Source organism: Rosa rugosa, chromosome 1 (genome assembly GCF_958449725.1).
Source record: "Rosa rugosa chromosome 1, drRosRugo1.1, whole genome shotgun sequence".
NCBI classification, from domain to species: domain Eukaryota; kingdom Viridiplantae; phylum Streptophyta; class Magnoliopsida; order Rosales; family Rosaceae; genus Rosa; species Rosa rugosa.
In genome coordinates, this window is record NC_084820.1 from 2,935,026 (window position 1) to 2,953,708 (window position 18,683).

General features: G+C 39.7%; 5 protein-coding genes across 6 annotated transcripts; 3 read left to right on the forward strand and 2 right to left on the reverse strand.

Annotated features, from left to right (window-relative positions):
- The first annotated feature begins 305 nt into the window (after positions 1 to 305).
- On the forward strand, positions 306 to 3,240 carry LOC133710448 (uncharacterized). Its single transcript, XM_062136518.1, has 8 exons — positions 306 to 523; positions 615 to 727; positions 1,279 to 1,350; positions 1,540 to 1,575; positions 1,762 to 1,807; positions 2,031 to 2,118; positions 2,672 to 2,729; positions 2,936 to 3,240. Exons 1-8 carry the CDS (start codon positions 445 to 447, stop codon positions 2,984 to 2,986), a joined length of 543 nt encoding a protein of 180 aa, XP_061992502.1. The 5' UTR covers positions 306 to 444; the 3' UTR covers positions 2,987 to 3,240.
- Positions 3,241 to 4,161: 921 nt separating this feature from the next.
- LOC133710433 (chaperone protein dnaJ 49) lies at positions 4,162 to 6,727 on the reverse strand. The gene is made up of 3 exons (XM_062136502.1): positions 6,570 to 6,727; positions 5,355 to 6,443; positions 4,162 to 4,525 (listed from the first exon to the last, which is right to left on the reverse strand). Exon 2 carries the CDS (start codon positions 6,432 to 6,434, stop codon positions 5,370 to 5,372), a length of 1,065 nt encoding a protein of 354 aa, XP_061992486.1. The 5' UTR covers positions 6,435 to 6,443; positions 6,570 to 6,727; the 3' UTR covers positions 4,162 to 4,525; positions 5,355 to 5,369.
- A 152-nt stretch (positions 6,728 to 6,879) lies between these two features.
- Positions 6,880 to 9,969, forward strand: LOC133710441 (ribosome biogenesis regulatory protein homolog). Its single transcript, XM_062136513.1, has 8 exons — positions 6,880 to 7,038; positions 7,407 to 7,557; positions 8,204 to 8,255; positions 8,454 to 8,582; positions 8,763 to 8,880; positions 9,130 to 9,313; positions 9,424 to 9,537; positions 9,627 to 9,969. Exons 1-8 carry the CDS (start codon positions 6,947 to 6,949, stop codon positions 9,840 to 9,842), a joined length of 1,056 nt encoding a protein of 351 aa, XP_061992497.1. The 5' UTR covers positions 6,880 to 6,946; the 3' UTR covers positions 9,843 to 9,969.
- Positions 9,970 to 10,347: 378 nt separating this feature from the next.
- On the forward strand, positions 10,348 to 12,809 carry LOC133710466 (adenine nucleotide transporter BT1, chloroplastic/mitochondrial-like). Of its 2 annotated transcripts, XM_062136542.1 has the most exons (4): positions 10,348 to 11,218; positions 11,346 to 11,504; positions 11,607 to 12,132; positions 12,689 to 12,809. In XM_062136542.1, the coding sequence occupies exons 1-3, from the start codon at positions 10,628 to 10,630 to the stop codon at positions 12,081 to 12,083; spliced, it is 1,227 nt and encodes a 408-aa protein (XP_061992526.1). In that variant the 5' UTR covers positions 10,348 to 10,627; the 3' UTR covers positions 12,084 to 12,132; positions 12,689 to 12,809. The 2 variants fall into 2 exon arrangements, with proteins under 2 accessions (XP_061992526.1, XP_061992520.1); XM_062136536.1 differs by lacking the exon at positions 12,689 to 12,809 and having other exon boundaries at positions 11,607 to 12,216.
- Positions 12,334 to 16,321, reverse strand: LOC133710457 (DEAD-box ATP-dependent RNA helicase 52C-like). The gene is made up of 6 exons (XM_062136527.1): positions 15,176 to 16,321; positions 14,987 to 15,070; positions 14,191 to 14,433; positions 13,728 to 13,895; positions 13,477 to 13,590; positions 12,334 to 13,365 (listed from the first exon to the last, which is right to left on the reverse strand). The coding sequence occupies exons 1-6, from the start codon at positions 15,911 to 15,913 to the stop codon at positions 12,691 to 12,693; spliced, it is 2,022 nt and encodes a 673-aa protein (XP_061992511.1). The 5' UTR covers positions 15,914 to 16,321; the 3' UTR covers positions 12,334 to 12,690.
- Between the last annotated feature and the right edge of the window lie 2,362 nt (positions 16,322 to 18,683).

Here is an 18,683-nt window from a genome sequence, read left to right on the forward strand (position 1 = left end):
AACATGACTTCATGTAGACTACCGTGCAATTATTAATAAAAAATGAATATTTAAATTTTGGAAATATTCAAAATTTATTGATAAAATGTATTGTGAATGATGTGAAAGGCAAATGATTAATTTTAATAAAAAATTGACCAACAATGTAAAAAACTTAAGGTGTAAAACGTTTTTGTTAAGTTAATTCCTGTCCAATAAAATTTAAAAGCCTAAAATGTTTTTTTTTTTTTTTTTTTTTTTTCCAAAAATGGAGGATTTCAAACCCCATTGGTTCAATATTTGGATCCAATCGGTCAAAAGTCAAAACTAAAGACCAGAAAAAACTATAGCGCGTAATATCCCCATTTTCTTCCTCATCTTGATCCCTCTGTAGCACCACCACCAAATTCTTAAGTCTGAAACCACACAACTCTGCAGCTCTCAATTTCTCACATTACTTAAGAAATGGGTTGGTTTGGGGATACCTTGGATTCCATCAAGTCCATTCAGATCAGGCAAGCTCTCTCCCAAGCCGTCAGTCTCGGTCAGTACCAATATAAATCATTACAAAGTCTTCAACTTTATTTGTCTCAGATTCAAAGATTGCACCTTTACGAGTTTTCTATACGTTTCAGGCTTGATTGTCACTTCGGCGCTGATAATATGGAAAGGGTTGATGTTGATGACTGGGAGTGAGTCACCTGTGGTGGTTGTGCTCTCTGAAAGCATGGAACCTGGCTTTGCTAGGGTGAGTCTGTCAGTCCCTTTGTGAAAAACCCAGTTACTGTGTTTGAACATTTACTGCGTTTTGTAGTTGGGTATGAATTGAATGGCCAAAATGTACTAGATTGTATCAAATGGTGTATATAAAAGGAGCAAACTTGGTTAAGTATTAGTTATTCTAGTTGCAATGTGATTACTCTTTTAGCTAAAAAGGTGTATGAATGGTGTTTAGTGGTGTGTCTCTTTCTATGGATCTTGAGTTTTAACTTATGGAGGAGGAGAGATTTCAGAAGGAAGAATGCCATATAAGTTATATGACCACCTATTCATGTTTTTTTTTGCTTTTTTTTTTATAGCCATTGACTGATTCATCGCTTGCTGTGATACAAGTTCTACTAAGAGGGCCTTTTTTATTTGCATACTGAAGTGTTCCACAGTTATACAGACTCATCTTTGCTTTTCATCTGAGTTTTGGACCTGACTATCTGTTATTTACCATTGAATGTGCAAAAACATATGTGGTTTCTTTTACTCCTATTCATTTGTTTGTTGACTTCACCTTCGAATATCTTTCAGGGTGACATTTTGTTCTTGCATATGAGCAAGGATCCTATTCGTGCAGGAGAAATTGTCGTGTTTAACGTGGATGTATGTTCCCTTTTCTGAGTTTACTCCTTTACTTAATATATGCTAAGATGTTGTTATTTGTTTGATCCATTTCTGGGAAAGCCATTCACTCGTGGAGGTTATCCTAAAGTACCTTTTGCATTGTGCTACTGGCCTATGTATATTATTTTGTCCATACATGTGCTGAGATAACTTTTACTTGTTCTCTAGGGACGTCCTATTCCAATTGTTCATCGAGTAATTAAGGTAAAACGATGGGTTACCTTCTCCCTCCCTGCCTCCCTCTCTTTTCTACAGTATCGTTCAACTGTTACAGATAAACCTATGGCTTTTCCTACATTTTTAAAAACCAAAACCCTGTGACATCAATCACATCATGCAACTTCATGTCATCTGATGATTATGTTTAGTGTTACTGACTGGTTCTGGTAGGTGCACGAGCGGAGAGATACTGGAGAAGATTATGTCCTCACAAAAGGTACTGCTTATTCATGTAGACAGATATACCAGATCAATTTGTGTTCCCATCGATTCATCCACTGCTTTTGCAATTTATAAGAAAGTGAATAAAAGAAATATGGAATTCATTACATGATGATATAGTAATACCTTACAAAGTTTGACTTGATTCAATACTATAGGTTTTGTTTCATTATCGTTCATTACATGGAAGTAACTGCGGTCTTGGTTTGCTTTTATAGGAGACAATAATTCTGATGATGATAGAATCCTTTATGCTCCGGGCCAGCGTTGGTTGCAAAAACACCATATCATGGGGAGAGCTGCTGGGTATGTCTTTTATCTCGTTATACTTTGTTCTGAGCTAGGTGAAGTTTCAATAGCAAGCTGTAACATAGATGAACAACTGTGAGATGATAATATGTTAAACACTCAGGTAGCTCTAATTATGTGTGCAAGTCTAATTTTGTATGTCTTGCACATTCGATGCACCTGTCAAACAAAAACTAGTCTAAGGCTGGTTTCCATAGTTGTTCGATTACATTTCAGCATTGCGAAACTATCTATTCGGATGGTTTCATATATGTTAAAATCAATAGCTTCTTTGAAGGTTTGGGTCACAACTAGGAGATTATTACTTATGGGGTCTCTTTGGCTCTTGCCTTGCCATAATATGGAACTTGGCCTTGTTAAGTTATAAACCAGTGGTTGTTTTACCTATCCTTGAAATCTGAGATTTGAAATCAAGAAGAATCTGTCCATTATCCATATGTATATATGTATTCGCGAATATTGGGTATTCTGTACATACATGCAATCATGCTAAACGAGTGAGTTTTCATTTCTAGATGTATTGTATTTTATTTGTATTTTGCTAATGCAGGTTTTTGCCTTACGTTGGTTGGGTGACAATTATCATGACAGAAAAGCCTATAATTAAGGTATGCCTTTATTGGAATTTAGAATATCTTCTCATGTGTATATCCTTAACTTGAAAAAATTCTTCACAGTTGCTCATTTGAATAAAATTTTTATATCCTCAATATCTCAGGCATCTATAGCCCACAAGCTTGGGGATTATTGAAATCAACATTGCTTCTTTGAAAGAAGCTAGTTTCATATTTACTTTCTGTTTTGGTTCTTGCAGTACATTATCATAGGAGCGCTGGGATTGCTGGTCATTACGTCGAAGGATTAGAGATACAGTTGTAGAGGCATGGCAAGGTACAGATGCCCTTTTCTTAAGCAGGGAGTGAGAGAGAATCAGAGTGAAAGAGAATCGGTAGGGTTCCAGCTGCATGTCCTCCTATTGTTTGTGACCAAGAGATTAGAGATTACACCGCTTCCCTGCTTGTATTTTTGACAAGCCGGTTGGCATATAGACATACTTGTATTTCAGATTACATGCACTTCATATTAACCAAGGATAATGGCATTTCGATTTGGGACTAATTAAAGGATTAGCTTGCAAAACATGACCAAAACCCGACTGTATAATTGCTAGTAACTTGTGATTGTGAAAGGGTTAAAAAACAAAAACAAAAAAAGAGGGTTGAAGTTGGAGTTGGTTATCTTTGGGGCTTGCAATTGACGGAGGAAGATGATAAGTCCCTATAGGTTTCTAGCCTTGAATTATAATGATTATAATTGCCCTACGCAGCATAGTGTAGTAGTTTAACTTTTGTCCTTGTATGAGAAATTGACAATCAATCACACCAATTCATGAGCCCCATCTGCCAGAGCTGTCTGCTGAGCCAAACGACTAGGAGGTGAGAATGCCTGGCTTGATAATCACCCTGTTTCATCATCCCTCATGAAGATGCACCTATCATCGAGCCTGCTTCCGATCTGTCATGCCTTGGAACACTTGTTATCTTTGTGCTGCAGTAAGTAGAGCATGAGTTATGTTCATGTTCATCTTTTGTATTACGTTCACAAAATGGCCCAACACATTACAGCAGAGACATTCAATTTCTACTTTTCAATAATAAGTAGTCGAAAACCAATGTTAGAATAGCTTATACATGACATAATACAAAAGTACTTCATTGAAATAGAAAAATGTACACGATAATTGGGCATACCCAACAAATCTTAGCTACAGTATCTTAGTCCAAGACCCCAACCAAGCAAGCTCTTCGTGGGACAAGTGCTATTTACATGGATGACTTTGAGGGTGGACGTACGTCCTCGTTTGCACATTTTTTTTCATGAAAAATGCGTTGTTAATTGGCAGACAAATCATATTTGTCCCCCATTTGTCGGAATCCAGTACAATGTATTACGTGGTTTTAATATATATACGTAGCTAGCTTTCTTTGTACATGGGCAAAATTCTTCTTTTTATTGAATCGAAATAGATACAGATTAATCTTTCATGTAGTCGTTCTAAAATTATTATAACATTGATCAAAGAATTGAATGGTACCATCGAACAGTGCGACAAAAATACCTAGATCCACACACATATATGAAAGAGTGTGTATTGAACAAGTTATATATGCAACATTAACGATTGCAAAGCTTTAATACTAGCTCATCATAAGTTGAATCTGAGACAATTTTACGGTCATTGTGCTTATATCGGACTAAAGAACAGAAAACTTGTGGAGGCTGCAGACGCTGTCCAGATATACCAAGTAAATCACACAAAAATTTGCAGCTATTATCCTCCATCTCTTCTGCTTATGCATTAGGCAACAAGAATAGACAGAACGACTGGCACCCAATGAGCAATCTGCAAGAGAGAGACATCCAAATTCAAATGACAAAACAATCCAACATATTCAGACTCACAACTATTATACTTCAAAGAAAATACTAGAGTTTGATAACTCTGGACTGATTTGATGAAAAAACATTATGCTCACATTAAGGTTAATATGTGGACACCACTTGGTAGATTTTAGATTAGCTCTACTCTATTAGTGAGAATATGTATTTATGAGCCTATCTATTCTCTTTGCTTACCAATTTATCTCTTAGAATTGGAATGGACTATTCTTGACTCGCTTCCGATCAGCAAAAGCAAATCTCTATCTCATACTAAATATTCACACAGGTCACACTGAAAACAAATAGTTTTGTTGTTACCAAGTTCTTTAGTAAACCAATAGTGCCATCAAAGTAGCAAACAGAAAGTTGTCAAGTGCAGCAGTACTTTGTCCAAAAACAAAAATGAAATGGGTCAAAATACTAGAATTCACCAGAACTCCGCCAAAGAATGGAAAATCAGCTGCTTCCCTTCAAAGTAATACAAATATCTCTACAATTGAGGCTTGAAATTTTCATACAACTAAACCTCTGTCAAGTTATATGCTTATTTACCAAACGGAAAATTTATATGAAATCCAGTAAGCCATTTTATCAACATGTATAAATTGATAGTTGATCACATATAGAACACCAGCTTCTGCTTAATTACCATCAATAGTAGCATGTGTAATAGATAGAACACAGGGTGTTCAAGCTTATGGTCAGTGTCAAGAGTCACTTATTGAACATTTCATCTAGAATACATAGAATTCTGTATCATCTAAAGCAAAAGATAGCAGGAGAAATTGGACCTTCAGTTCAAGACATCAAGTCGCCGCCTCAAACTGCTTCAACATGTCACAATGTGGTGTTTCGCGTACAAATCCCCACTGGCGACGCTGCAATTCTAGCCGGCAATTCTGCGATAGAACACTGAAATAATCTCTCTCAACCTGCTGATCAAGTCTGGCACGGTCCAAGCTACCTGACGGGTAATCTTGCTCAAACTTGGTTGACTTCACATAAAAATTCACACCCTTTTCCGTGGTAAACCGGTACTCATAAGGATAAGACCTCGCAAGTGAGAAAACAGGCTCTGAAGACGGCATGAAGTTGAGAAGCAAAATAAGCAGCACAGGCAGCAACTGAATTAGAGTCCGAGCATTGAACCCACCCGAGCCATACTCAGCAGGCCTCGGTCCCATCCCTTGCCCGAAACTGAACCCCCGGAACTGTGTAGTGGCCGGAGCCATTCCTCCGAAAAAGTTCCTGAAGATCTCATCCGCATCAACATCACCACCATCATAGAAGAACCCATTCCCGCCGTGCCTAGGAGCACGCCTCCTCTCGTAAACCGGCTCATCCGACCCCGAAACATCATACTTCCTCTTACTCTCCTCATTGCTCAGACACTGAAACGCCTTCGAAACCAACTTGAAGGCTTCCTCAGCTCCGGGGGCCTTGTTCTTATCCGGATGAACCTTCAAAGAGAGCTTCCTATAAGCTTTTCGAACGTCTTCAACACTACAACTCCTCTCCACCCCCAATATCTCATAATAATCCTTCTTCTTCTTCAATTGCCTCACAATCGTAACCTGCTCCTCCGTGTACCCAGACGACCCGGTCCCGGACCCGGTAGCTCTAGTCCTTTGACGGAGCGGAGGCATACCCAAACCCGCCCCGGAAGGCCCGTCGGCGGTTTTGGCGCCATCTGAAGCCGGCGGAGGGTCGGAGTCTTTCTCAACCGATGATAACAGATCGTCGATCGGTAGCGACGGATCGAGCCGGCGAGCTTTGGCCAAGAATTTTAGGGCGCGGGGCCGATCTCCACCGTCCAAAGCTTCTTTCCCAATTCGAAAACATTTCAAGGCGTCGTCTTTGTTTCCGTCCATCTCAAATTTCTGAGAAACACGAAACCCCAATCAATCCCAAAGTACACAAAAACTAGGGCAAAGAAGAATAAAAGTCGAAACTTGATTCGAGTAAAGAATCGAAATTTGACCCGAAATTGGGGAAATTGAACTTACTGATGAGATGGATCTGAAGGAGGGCTCTTCTGGGTAGTGATCTTTTTCTGGAGATTCTGATCGAATCACTGTGATTTCATGGAGTCTAGGGATTTTGGTTCTTCCCCAAATTCCCAATTTGATCTTGGTTGAAATGTAGACGTCGATTGTTAAACCAAGACTTTACGCGTATTGGGCCAACGAAACACAATCGTGAGCCCACTGGGCTTTACGCAATTTGAAGCCCAATAAGATATAGGGCACACGGGGAGAAACCCACTAAAACGGCGCCGTTCGGTGGGAGTTACATAAACCCTTGGAAAGCCTCGGCTTCTTTCTCTTTTTCTTCTGCAGCTTTCAAGTTCTGAGCTGCTTACACCAAAACAGAGCTCGCAGCGATGGAGACCGATACGACGGCGTTTCAAATCGACCTGGGTAATCTCATGGCTGTGGACCTTCATCACCAATTCCCCTCCAACCCTTCTTCCAGGTTCGTTTGTTTGTTTTGATTTTTGTATGGTACTGGGTTTTGTGGGTTTTTGCTTCCCAGAACTTATATAACAATGGTTACTGAACTCAAAGTTTGTATCTTTCAAGCTTAATCTACAGCTATGGAACTGGGTTTTTCTTTTTTTTTCCCCTAATTTTTGGTGAAGTTTGGATTTTTAATCAATATGAATTGTTTTTGAATAGTAGGGTATTGGTTTTGGGTAGGATTTTGATATTGAAATTGATAATGTGCTCATAGCATGTAGGCTTTGCAGCATTGAAAATGTCTAGAGGAGTTTGGTTGTTCAATTTTGATGTGGGGTGGTTTTGTTCAGTGAGTAATTTTGGTTGTTTTTTATTGAATTTTAGGGAGGAATTGGTGAAGGAATATATTGCAAGAGGAACTGAGTTAGTTCAAGCTATTGCGAATAATCTTTTTAATTTGCCTTCGACTGAAGACATTGAGGGTACCCTCGTGAAGTTGCCTGCTCCAACAACTAGATTGCCCAGAGAAAAGCATGTAAGTGATTGATCCCTTTTAGTTTGTAATGTTTGAAATCTTGTTTGCCTTCATATAGTATGGATATTTGGACTCTGTAGCTGGTAACCTTTCTGTTATACTTGGCATGAAAGGCCTTGTTTGTTGTTACAAGAGGAGAAATTAATGGCTTTTTCTCTTGAACATTGGGTGTTGCACAATGCCGCATACTCTTTAACTTGAAAATAAGTGGAATGTTAGTTCATGGTAATCAATGGATATGTTTTCTGTTTAATATATCTAATAAACTTGGAGTCCAAGAGACTCCAATTACATATTAATGCCCCTGATGTGCTGCCAAATTATGGTTCCCTGTCCAGAAGTAAGCGATGGATATGTTTTCTGTTTATTAGCTAATAAACTTGGACTGTAAGAGACTCCAATTACTTATTAATGCGCCTGATGTGTCCAAAATATGGTACCCTATCGAAAATATGGTTCCCTGTCCAACTTGGTTGAGTAAAATGTTGGCCTGTGGAAAGGGATATTTAGTTGGGAGGTAATAAGCTTGCAGTCCTAAATATGGGAGAACTGCGCCTGGTTGCTTTGAGTGACAACTTATGACTTTCTATTTTTTTATTTTAACATAAATTAGACTGGTGATCACATGTTCCTTTGTTGTCTACAGATTCCAAAGCCTAAACCTCCTACAAAATGGGAACAGTTTGCCCAGAAGAAAGGTCAGTCATTGCTGAATGGCAGTTTCAACAAAGAAACAGTCTCTCTTTTTTTGGGTCCTTTAATTTTTTTTTCCTCTCCCCCCCCCCCCCCCATTGTTTTGTCTAAGACTTGGTATATGTGCCCTTCTGGGCATTGAGATTGTCAATCTAGTCTAATTATGATTTTGAACTGGATGTTGATTTTGAGTTTTCTTGCAGGTATAAAGAACCGTAAGAAAGACAAGATTGCATATGATGAGTCCAGTGAAACTTGGAAACGTCGCTATGGATATGATCATGCAAATGATGAGGATAATGTACCTATCATTGAGGCAAAGTTGACTGATGGTAATTAATTCAAATCTTGTTGCTTTAGAATGAGTCATTTCATGCTTATTTTTATTATGATAGAAGATAGTACATCTTAAACATTTCTTTGACTGATTTCTTATGGGTCTTGTAAATCTATGTTTTGTCAATATGACCTCAAATTGATCTTCTTTGTCATGGTTGTCACTTTTTTTGCAGTGCCAGGGGAGGATCCCTTTGCTAAAAGACGAGAAGATAAAAAGAAACGTGTTGAGAAGCAAGACAAAAACAGGTTGCAGAACTTGAAGCAAGCTGCTAAAGTTGGTGCTTTGCCAAGGTATTCCCCTTTCACTTCTCTATGGTATTCAAACCATAGATGGTTCATCATTAGTCAACCTAGTAAATCAGTCAGCTATATGGATATCTAGTCTGAGAATCTGTTACCACAACAAAATTTATTATATGAAATCTAGAAACTTAATAAGCTAGCCTTAATACTGGAAGTTCACACAGCAGGCAAGTTTCAGTGATCTTAATGTTTTCTCTTGCTTTGCATTATAAGAGCATAATTTAACTCTTTCTGCAGTCATGTTCAACTAGCTGCGACAAGGTTGCCTATAACAGGAACCCAGGCCGCACCCCAAAAGGTTACTAAAAATGAACTTGGTGATGTAGCTGGAATTGCAGCAACTGCAACAGCCAGTGGTGGAAAATTTGACAAGAAGTTGCCAGGTGAAAAACCTGGTAAACATAAAGGAAAGTATCGCAAGGTATGCTTTTTGATCTCCTCCTAGCATTTACAACTTATGGGTGCATGTCACGGTAAAATGATCAAGTATTAATTCCTTTTTCTTTTCTTTTTTTCCGTTTTCACTTTCAGTTTTTACCAGTTATAGGAGGAAAAGGGATACACACGCAAGAGCAGGAGCAAACCGATAAAATTCTGAACAAGCTAATCTCGAAGAACTCCCATGAGATGCTCAATGTTAACAAGGTTTGCTTTCTCTTTTGCTGGCATATGGTTCTTTCCACAGTATTAGTGAATTGAGTTACATACTTACGAGTGAATTCTGTGTGAAACAGGCTGTTAACATGTATAATGTGAAGAAAGATAAGAAGCGAAACAACAGACCGGAGAAGTCTTCAGGAACCCCTGGCCAGTTGAAACCAAGGAAAAACCTTCAGAAGCCATTTAACAAGGGCTCTTCAAAGTCATTTGACAAGGGATCTAAAAAGCCATTTGACAAGGGATCTAAAAGGCCATTTAACAAGGGATCTTCGAACAAAGGCAGAAAATGAAATTCTTAGCTATGACAGTGATAACCTGTGGAAGTTTTGAAGGAGATTCGACTAGTTTAATTATTGTTGTGTATCAAAGATTATTATGTAAGACTTTTGTTTTTCTGGAGAAAGCATTTCTACTCTACTCTTGCTAGCCCTAATCGTCTCATGTAGCCAACTATACCGACGTGATTGATTTTGACCTGTTGTATAGCTGGTGCTATTTTACCTATGTTTTATGGTTGTGTCCTTGGAGATGTGCAACACATCCACCTGTAGTTTATTCTCCTTGGAGATTTCGAAGCAAAACGTTTATCCATTCCTACTTAAAGCCGCAAAACAAATCTCAACCACCAAATTCTTGTAAGCCTGAGTCCTTGACAACCAAATTTGATCTGAACCTCGTGGCTTTCAAAGCGCCAAGAAGCATTACTTCGTCTTGACATTTAAAAATCTTAAAGCATTGTAAAACACAATATATAGACTAATCACGTACCACAAAAATAGAAAAGTAAACCCCCCATTTGCAATTTATTCCCAATTTTGGAAAGTAATCAGATTATATTTGTAGTTCACAGAGCTCTTTCTCATAACCACAAACATTGCCTTCCAGATACTTTCATCATGTCCATGCAAAAATCTATCTCTATGTATCTCAGATCAGTATAGTAGTTGGATTATGCTCTCTTACTCCAGAAAAGATAAATCCTTTGCCAATTTTTGCATACCCTCTAAGCCAAGCAACTCTGTTTCTCCTTGAAATTTCATATTGAAAGTATCAAATAAACAAAACTGGTTTCTTGATGGGTAGAAGAAGATTGCAAGTGATTGAACATGCGAGTGAAGACTCTGTGTTGTTCTCTTCTGGGATCAAGATTCAATGGAGTTTTCTAGAGAACGCTTCTCGTGGCTTATTTGCAAGTATTGGTCAAATGGCAATGGGAATGGGATTTGGTATTTCACCAAATCCTCAGAATCTTAGGATGGACAGCACCACAAAACTTCTGAGTTCCACACACATGAGATATGTGCCTATGCCGATTGTGAGCATCGGTGGAGTTGAAGAGTTGGTGATGGAAGAAGTACTAGGGATTGAAGAAGAAGCAGATGTTGTGAGCATGAACAAGATGAATAACAGAAGAGATGGTTTTGGAATGAAAATCAAGATTGCTAATGCATCACTAAGAAGGTTGCTGAGTGGAGCAATAGCAGGTGTTGTGTCAAGGACAGCAGTTGCACCATTGGAGACCATAAGGACCAACTTAATGGTGGGGAGCTGTGGCAACTCATCCAGTGCGGTATTTCAATCCATCATGGGAGCTGATGGATGGCAAGGCTTGTATAGGGGCAATTTGGTCAATGTCATTCGCGTTGCCCCAAGCAAGGGTATTGAGGTAGGGTTGGTTAATCTCTTAACCGCTAGAGCTACAAGTCCCGCAATTCTAGTCTTTGATCATTGATTTCAAAAACTTGAGTGAACATGCTAATTTATGTTTGCTGATGGAAACTTACTTTCTGCAGTTATTTGTCTTTGATATGGTGAACAAGTACTTGAGCAGACCTGGGGAAGAGCTGAAAATCCCTATTCCTGCTTCATCAATCGCAGGCGCCCTTGCTGGATTTAGCTCAACCTTGTGTACATACCCTCTCGAGCTGTTAAAAACACGATTAACTGTTCAGGTAAACTCAGTTATAGCTTGAAAGGAAGGACTAGTTAAATTCCCTGGCTTGTTTCTTAGCCTTTACTATATTACTCACACATTTTGTTTGATTTGATTGCAGAGAGGAGTGTACAAGAACTTTTTCGATGCATTTTCCAAAATTGTTAAAGAGGGAGGACCTGCAGAGCTATATAGAGGCCTTACACCAAGTCTAATAGGAGTAATCCCATATGCTGCAACCAACTATTTCGCTTATGATACACTCTCGAAAGCTTACAAGAAGGCTTTTAAAAAGGAGGAAATCGAAAATGTAATGACTCTGTTGATTGGCTCAGCAGCTGCTGCATTTTCAAGCAGCGCAACTTTCCCACTTGAGGTGGCTCGGAAGCAAATGCAGGTCAATGGGAGACAATACAAGCACATATTTCATGCTCTCTGTAGCATTTTTGAAAGTGAAGGAGTCGCTGGTTTGTACAGAGGGTTAGGGCCAAGCTGCATGAAATTGGTCCCTGCTGCTGGGATATCCTTCATGTGCTACGAAGCATGCAAGAGGATACTCACTGAGAACGAGAATAGGAAGAAAACTAAGACTTGTTGAAAGACAAAAGAATTTGCAATTTTGAATGGCGTTTAGTTCATCAAGCAAGGTACATAAAGCTTGCAGAGCTTAGTATTGGCCCAAAAATGTATAGTATTAGTGTTGGTCAATTCATTTTATTGCATTTTCAACTTATCATCGCAAACATGTAGATTCAAAGTAATAGAAGGGAAACAAAGAGATCAGAGAGGATCATAGAAACCCTAAAAGTAAAGCAAAACCCCCAATTCAGACAACTTTTCATTGATATATTAACCTGAATTTTTGGATTAACCTGAATTTTCGGATCATAACCATAATGTAAAAGCATGCTGACAAAATATATCACTGTGAGATTAGGTTCATTACAAAAAGATCACAGCTTAACACCAAATGAAACAAGCTTCTCAATACTATGAAGGTCAAAAGGCATGTTAGCTAGAACATATCCTCCAAAATGAAGCTCAGCAATGCTTTCAAGTACTTGTAGACCATTTGCCAAAAGAAGCAATGGATTAGGTTGAATTCCTCCAACTTGTAGTTAGTCTTCACTCTCAGAAACTATTTTTCTTTTAACCATTATCTATAAATATCACCCCTCTACTGTTAATATGACTACCCTGCAGATCTAATCCCACCCACCAGCAACAATATTTTCATAATTTCCAAAGCTCGATGAACCAGCAGTACCAGCAGCATCAGTTTCACCGCCATAAGTACCATTGTAGGAAGCAGTACCAGCAGCATCAGTTTCACCCCCATAAGTACCATTGTAGGAAGCAGCAGGCTCATCCACAGAAGAATTCCCATAATTTCCTCCATAGCCAAATGAACCAGCAGCATATGAACCAGAAACATCATTACAAGTAGCAGCAGCCGCACCCACAGAAGAATCTCCATAACCATAACTGCCTGAACCATAATAATTCTCACTCCTACGGACGTCATATCCACCAAAGTTACTGCTACTGTACCTTTGGCTCTGGTCTTCACCATAAGACAATGACTGTTCAGCATAATCATTAAGCCAATTAGGAACCTCCTGCTTTGATTCCTTCATTAACTCCACTAGTGCCTTTGCAAGAGGCTGGTTCTTTTCACTGAAGAAAGCAGTTGCAAGACCAGATTTACCAGCACGTCCAGTCCGACCAATCCGGTGAACATAATCATCTATGCTTTTTGGGAAGTCAAAATTGATGACATGGGCAACATGAGGGATATCTAAACCTCGTGAAGCAACATCTGTTGCCACCAGTATTGGAGTTGTGCCACACTTGAACAATCTCAAAGCTCGTTCCCTCTCCTACAAATTTGACAAGAAAAGTATGATTGCAGGTACAGGAAAGGAATAACAGTTTTACAAACAGTCAACCATAAAATGGTAGATGGAATTACAGAGATAAGAGATTCTAACCATTTGCACTTTGTCACCATGTATTGCTATTGCGGGGAATCCATTCCTGGACAACCAGCTTTCCAATTGATTTGCTCCTTTCTTGGTCTCAACAAACACCAAGGTTAAAGCAAGCTGAGACACAAACAATAATGTAGCAATAGTTCAGAAAAAGTATGCAACTTCCTTAATTAAAACAGAGCTGTCATTACCAAATCAATACTAACTATTACAAACTTCAATGGCAGGCGAATAACAAGTTGAAATCATACCTTTCCATGAGTTTCATTGTCCCTCTGGTTCTCAAGAAGACCACGTAAATGCTGTATTTTGTCCATATCCCTGACAAACTCAACCTTTTGTGCTATAAGATCAGTGCTTGACCCAACTCTCCCAACAGTCAGAAAAATGTAGTTCTTGAGGAAATCTGCAGCAAGTCTCTACAAGAAACAGAATTGATAAGAAAGACATACAATGCGTATGGTAATTTTAATGCTTATTAACGCGAGGAACAGGACACTCAATGTTACACCAAAACATGTACATCCATACAAAGGGCTTATTTCAACATCTACCAGTGCATTTCATTGGACTTAGATATAAATGTACACCACAAACAAAAGATGAAATACTTTCAGCTTACTGATTCCTAGACATTAGGCAACACATTTTCCATTTGGATATAATAACCCATATAGAAACACAATTTAGAGCATTAACATTTAACTACCCCACCTGTATTTCATGCGGGAATGTTGCACTGAAAAGCAGTGTTTGTCTTGCACCTGGGGGAGGCATGTCCATTCTTTGAACAATCTTCCTTATTTGAGGTTCAAAACCCATGTCCAACATCCTATCAGCCTCATCTAGTGCCAAGTATTTGATCATCTTGAGTGAAACTCGTGACCTTTCAATCATGTCCACTAAGCGCCCTGGAGTGGCGACTAGGATGTCAACACCTCTCTCCAGATCACGAAGCTGCAGGGTCAAAAGAAGGCATCAGTACCAAAAATGAAAAGTTCCATGTTTCTAAGTATATCAGAAGATTGTAATGCACAAGAATGGCACCATACAGTCATACTGCATTCACCTGTCTGACTATCTTACAAGATATCTAAACAACAAAACCCTGAGTGCTAATCAGCTACAATATATCAAAAGCAAGCACAACTCAGTGTGAAAAAGGAAGAAATGCAAATGAGAAGCACAAAGAAAGGATAATCAAATAGAAGCTAGACTGATATGAAAACCACTTGGATACAAACTGAGGCATCACCATGAAAGCCATCTTCCCTAGTCGACCTTATGGCACAAGTACCAATCTCAAAAATTACACCATAACTCTTAACAGTCTCAAAAATTACACCATGACTCGAAAACCAACTATCCACCAGTAACACAATTGCATTAGCATATAACAAGTTCAACAAAGAGCACAGAACAAGTAATCACAAAAACAGCATAGTCTAAGTGGGCTTCATCAAGAACAGTTAACAATGAAGACAAGAGACACTGGAAAAAAGACGCAAACCTGCTGACCCATCGGCGCTCCACCATAAACAACAGCCACTTTTGCCCCACTCTGATAAGCAAACTTCTCAGCTTCCTCAAATATCTGCCACACAAACATTTTACAGCATCAAACCCCGAACAAAATCAACACGAAAACCACAACCCATCAACACCTCTAAGTCACCAAAAATCCGAGAAAAACACACACCTGACTAGCCAACTCTCTCGTCGGAGACAAAATGAGAGCTCTGGGAAACACAGTCCAACCATCCCCATTACTCTGAGACCTCTCCGCACACTTAGTCAACACTCCACTGATAATGGGGAAGCAAAAAGCCGCAGTCTTTCCGGACCCGGTCTGAGCACAAGCCATCAAGTCCCGGCCGGCCATGGCTATCGGAATCGCGTGGCGCTGAACCGGCGTCGGCTTCACGTACCTACACCTCTTGATGTTGTTGTTCAAGCACTCCCCCAAATCAATCTCCCCAAAAGTGCTCGCCGGCGCCGGCACGTCCTCGCCGCTCGCCTCCACCGGAATATCCTCGTAAGCATCGAAATTTATACCCACATTGCTGACATCATGCCCCTCCCTCACTTCCAGCTGCTCGAATTTCCCGGACACGTCATGAAACGCCTCCCTGTTCGGCCTCGGCGTCTGTACCCAACCTCGACTCCGGCCACCACCACCACGACGACCTCCTCGTCCTCCGTCGCGACCCGGACCGCTCCGGCCGCCTCCCCTGTAACCACCACCACCAAAACCGTACTGAGTCGACTCACTAGAGCCACGGCCGTAGGAGCTGTAACCACCACCACCGCCGCCGCCGCCGGAGTAGCGAAGATGCGGAGGCACGTAGGTGGTGTTGCGCGGCGGGGGAAGTGGGCGAGTTTGCTTCCGGGCGGACTCGGTCACCGCTTCGGCCCAAGCCATCGTCCTCAGGCTCATTGTAACCGTTTTCAAAAGAAAGAAGCAAACTTTAACACACCGGAAAAATGGAAGAACAGAAAAAAGCTCTGTGCTTTCTTGAATTGGGGGTGAAGAATATGATGGGTCTGCGTTTATATAATGTGTGTAGTAAGAAAGAGAGAGGGGGAGGTGTACGGATTCTGAGGGAGTGAGTGTGAGGTAGTGGGTGTGGGCTTGGTTTAATGGTCTCGACGTATTTGGTGAAAATGACTAATGGGTGAGAGAGAGAGAGAGAGAGAGGGAAAAAGTACCATTTAATTAATAAAGAAAGGGTTTTCATTTTTATTTTTGTTTTTCCTTCTCTGCCATTAAAAGACCTGCAAAACCCTAAAAGCACCAATTGAGTTGAGACTTGAGACTTGAGAGTTGAGAGTTGAGAGAAAGAGTGAAGCTCTCGGTTCCTATAGGGCAGGAGGAGTAGTGGAACACGCATTTTGTTTTTCGCGCGTTTGATTTAATGCGCGCGTGGCAGAAAAACGCCTGTGATAGGCTGGGATTTTCTATGACGAAAATAGCCTTGTTTTTTCTAGTTTATGTCGGAGAGGTTCTGTTTTGTATGACGTGGGGAGATTCAAGTGGGGGGGCACTACGGTGCGGGCGTTGGGCAGAGGATTATTGTTTTTGGAAAATATCTTCGACGTTTGGGGTTTGTAGTATACACGCGAAATTGAATGCGAGTGGAGTTCGATTATTGAGAAGCTCCACGGACTGGAGGGTATAATGGACATTTGCGATATTTCTTTCTTGCTAAATACGGCTCTGTCTCGAAGACTTTGGAATACTACTTTCTTCTCTTTATGTTTCCAAGGACCAATAATTGAATTTTGTTTTAATTAAGGGATTTGAATTTTTTCGGTCAAAAGAAAATATTTGTTTGAAATCAAAATAAACTATTTGAATTTCAATTTTTTTTTTTTTTTTTTGAGAAGAGAATTTCAAATGATTTGGTCTTGTTGTTTAAAATATGGAGAAAATCTATTCAAAAAAGAAGGAAAAATTATTGTACGATCTCGTACCATTGTATACGTGGTGGTCCGAACTAATATGATTGACCCTTATATTTGCTCCGCATATTTGTCGGTATTTTATTGGTATAGACTACTATATGACACTATCACATAATAATCCGAAACAATAAACTATGATGCTAGGTCAACAACATTTACTCTAATTATTTGAAGTAAAACTAATTGTGGTCAATGATGATGAGCAAAGTTAACCAATCCATTTTTACCTTAATCACTCATTTAGCATCTTTGTCATAGCTGGTTATCTAGCCCAAAAGGCACAACCACTCAAAAAACATGATGCCAAAAAGACCCTAATCATACCTTGATTCACTTAAATAATGATCACAACAACTTGGGTTAACATTTTGGGATTTGTAAATTCACCACAGCAGTTTAAGAATTGAGAATATTTAAGCTTCACTCACGTTAGAGATTCTACAGGACTGAAAGTTCTCTTGTTAGAGCAACTCCAACAACTTCTTTATAAGGTTTGTATTGTAGGAAAGCAAAAGTCAAAACTTTAAGCAATTTTTCTTCTCCAACTCTAACAAATTCTCAATTTTACAGCAATCTCTAAAATCTCCATAATTCTTTCTTAAAATTTTAGAGATTGCTAGGGCTGGGCGTCCGGACCCGAAAGACCGAGGACTCGACCCGAACCGAGGAAAAAAGCCCGATTCGGTTCGGTTTTAGAATAGAAATTTTCGGTTCGGTTCGGTCTCGGGTTCCATATTCATGTAATCGGTTCGGTCTCGGATTCCATATTTTCAGGGCCCGAAAGCCCGAACCGACCCGAAAGTTTTCCTTACATAAGTTTTCATTTCTCTTTTCTTTGCAGGATGACTTGTAAAACGTTCCAATGTACAACCTAGAAAGGTTCCCTTATAGTTTCCATTAGGATAGTTATATTCTTGTGATACTTTACAATTTATATATTACAACACAGTGACAGACCTTATATTAGGTTGCCAGAAAGAGACCCATCCAGGGGCCCCGTGGCTGCTGGTGACCTTTGATTTTGTAGCTAAATGAAATCTTTATCTTGATCACATGTAACATATACAATGATGTGGTGTTGGGCATTAGAAAAGGAAAAAAAATTGTTTCGTTTTTGTTTTTCGGTGGAAAACTGAAAATAAATGTTTGGGCCCGAAAAAGCCCGAAAACCGAACCGGCCCGAATGGGTTCGGTTGCTGTCGGTTTTCAGTTTACAAAAGGACCGAACCGGCCCGAACCGACATTTTCGGGTTCGGTCTCGGTCTCACTAATTTTCGGGCCCGGCCCGACCCGAGCCCAGCCCTAGAGATTGCTGTAAATTTAGGGAATTTGTTTTCTCTTTCTTCACTATCCCTAAAATGGGAATAGTTATAGGGAATATGTTGGAGCAAAAAAAGATTCATTTTTCCCTAAAACAGAGAAAAATCAAAATATGTGAAAACTATTGGAGTTGCTCTTAGAATGTAGCATGGTTACATGGACTCGGATTAGTCACACGAGAATAACTCAAGAGCTATAACCAATCAGATAATGAATAGATTAATTGACTTCTTTCCTCGTTAAGGTGCTCAACCATTTCATTTCCATAATGCTTCTCTTCGGCTCTTCCACTGTCAAGTCTTTCACTTCAATGTCACTCTTGCTTTCGCAGCAATCTGAAATCGCTCTCTTGCCATTTCTTTTGGCTAAAGAGCTTGTTTTTCAAAGTCAAGTTCGTCACATATTCTCGGATCATTTAAGGA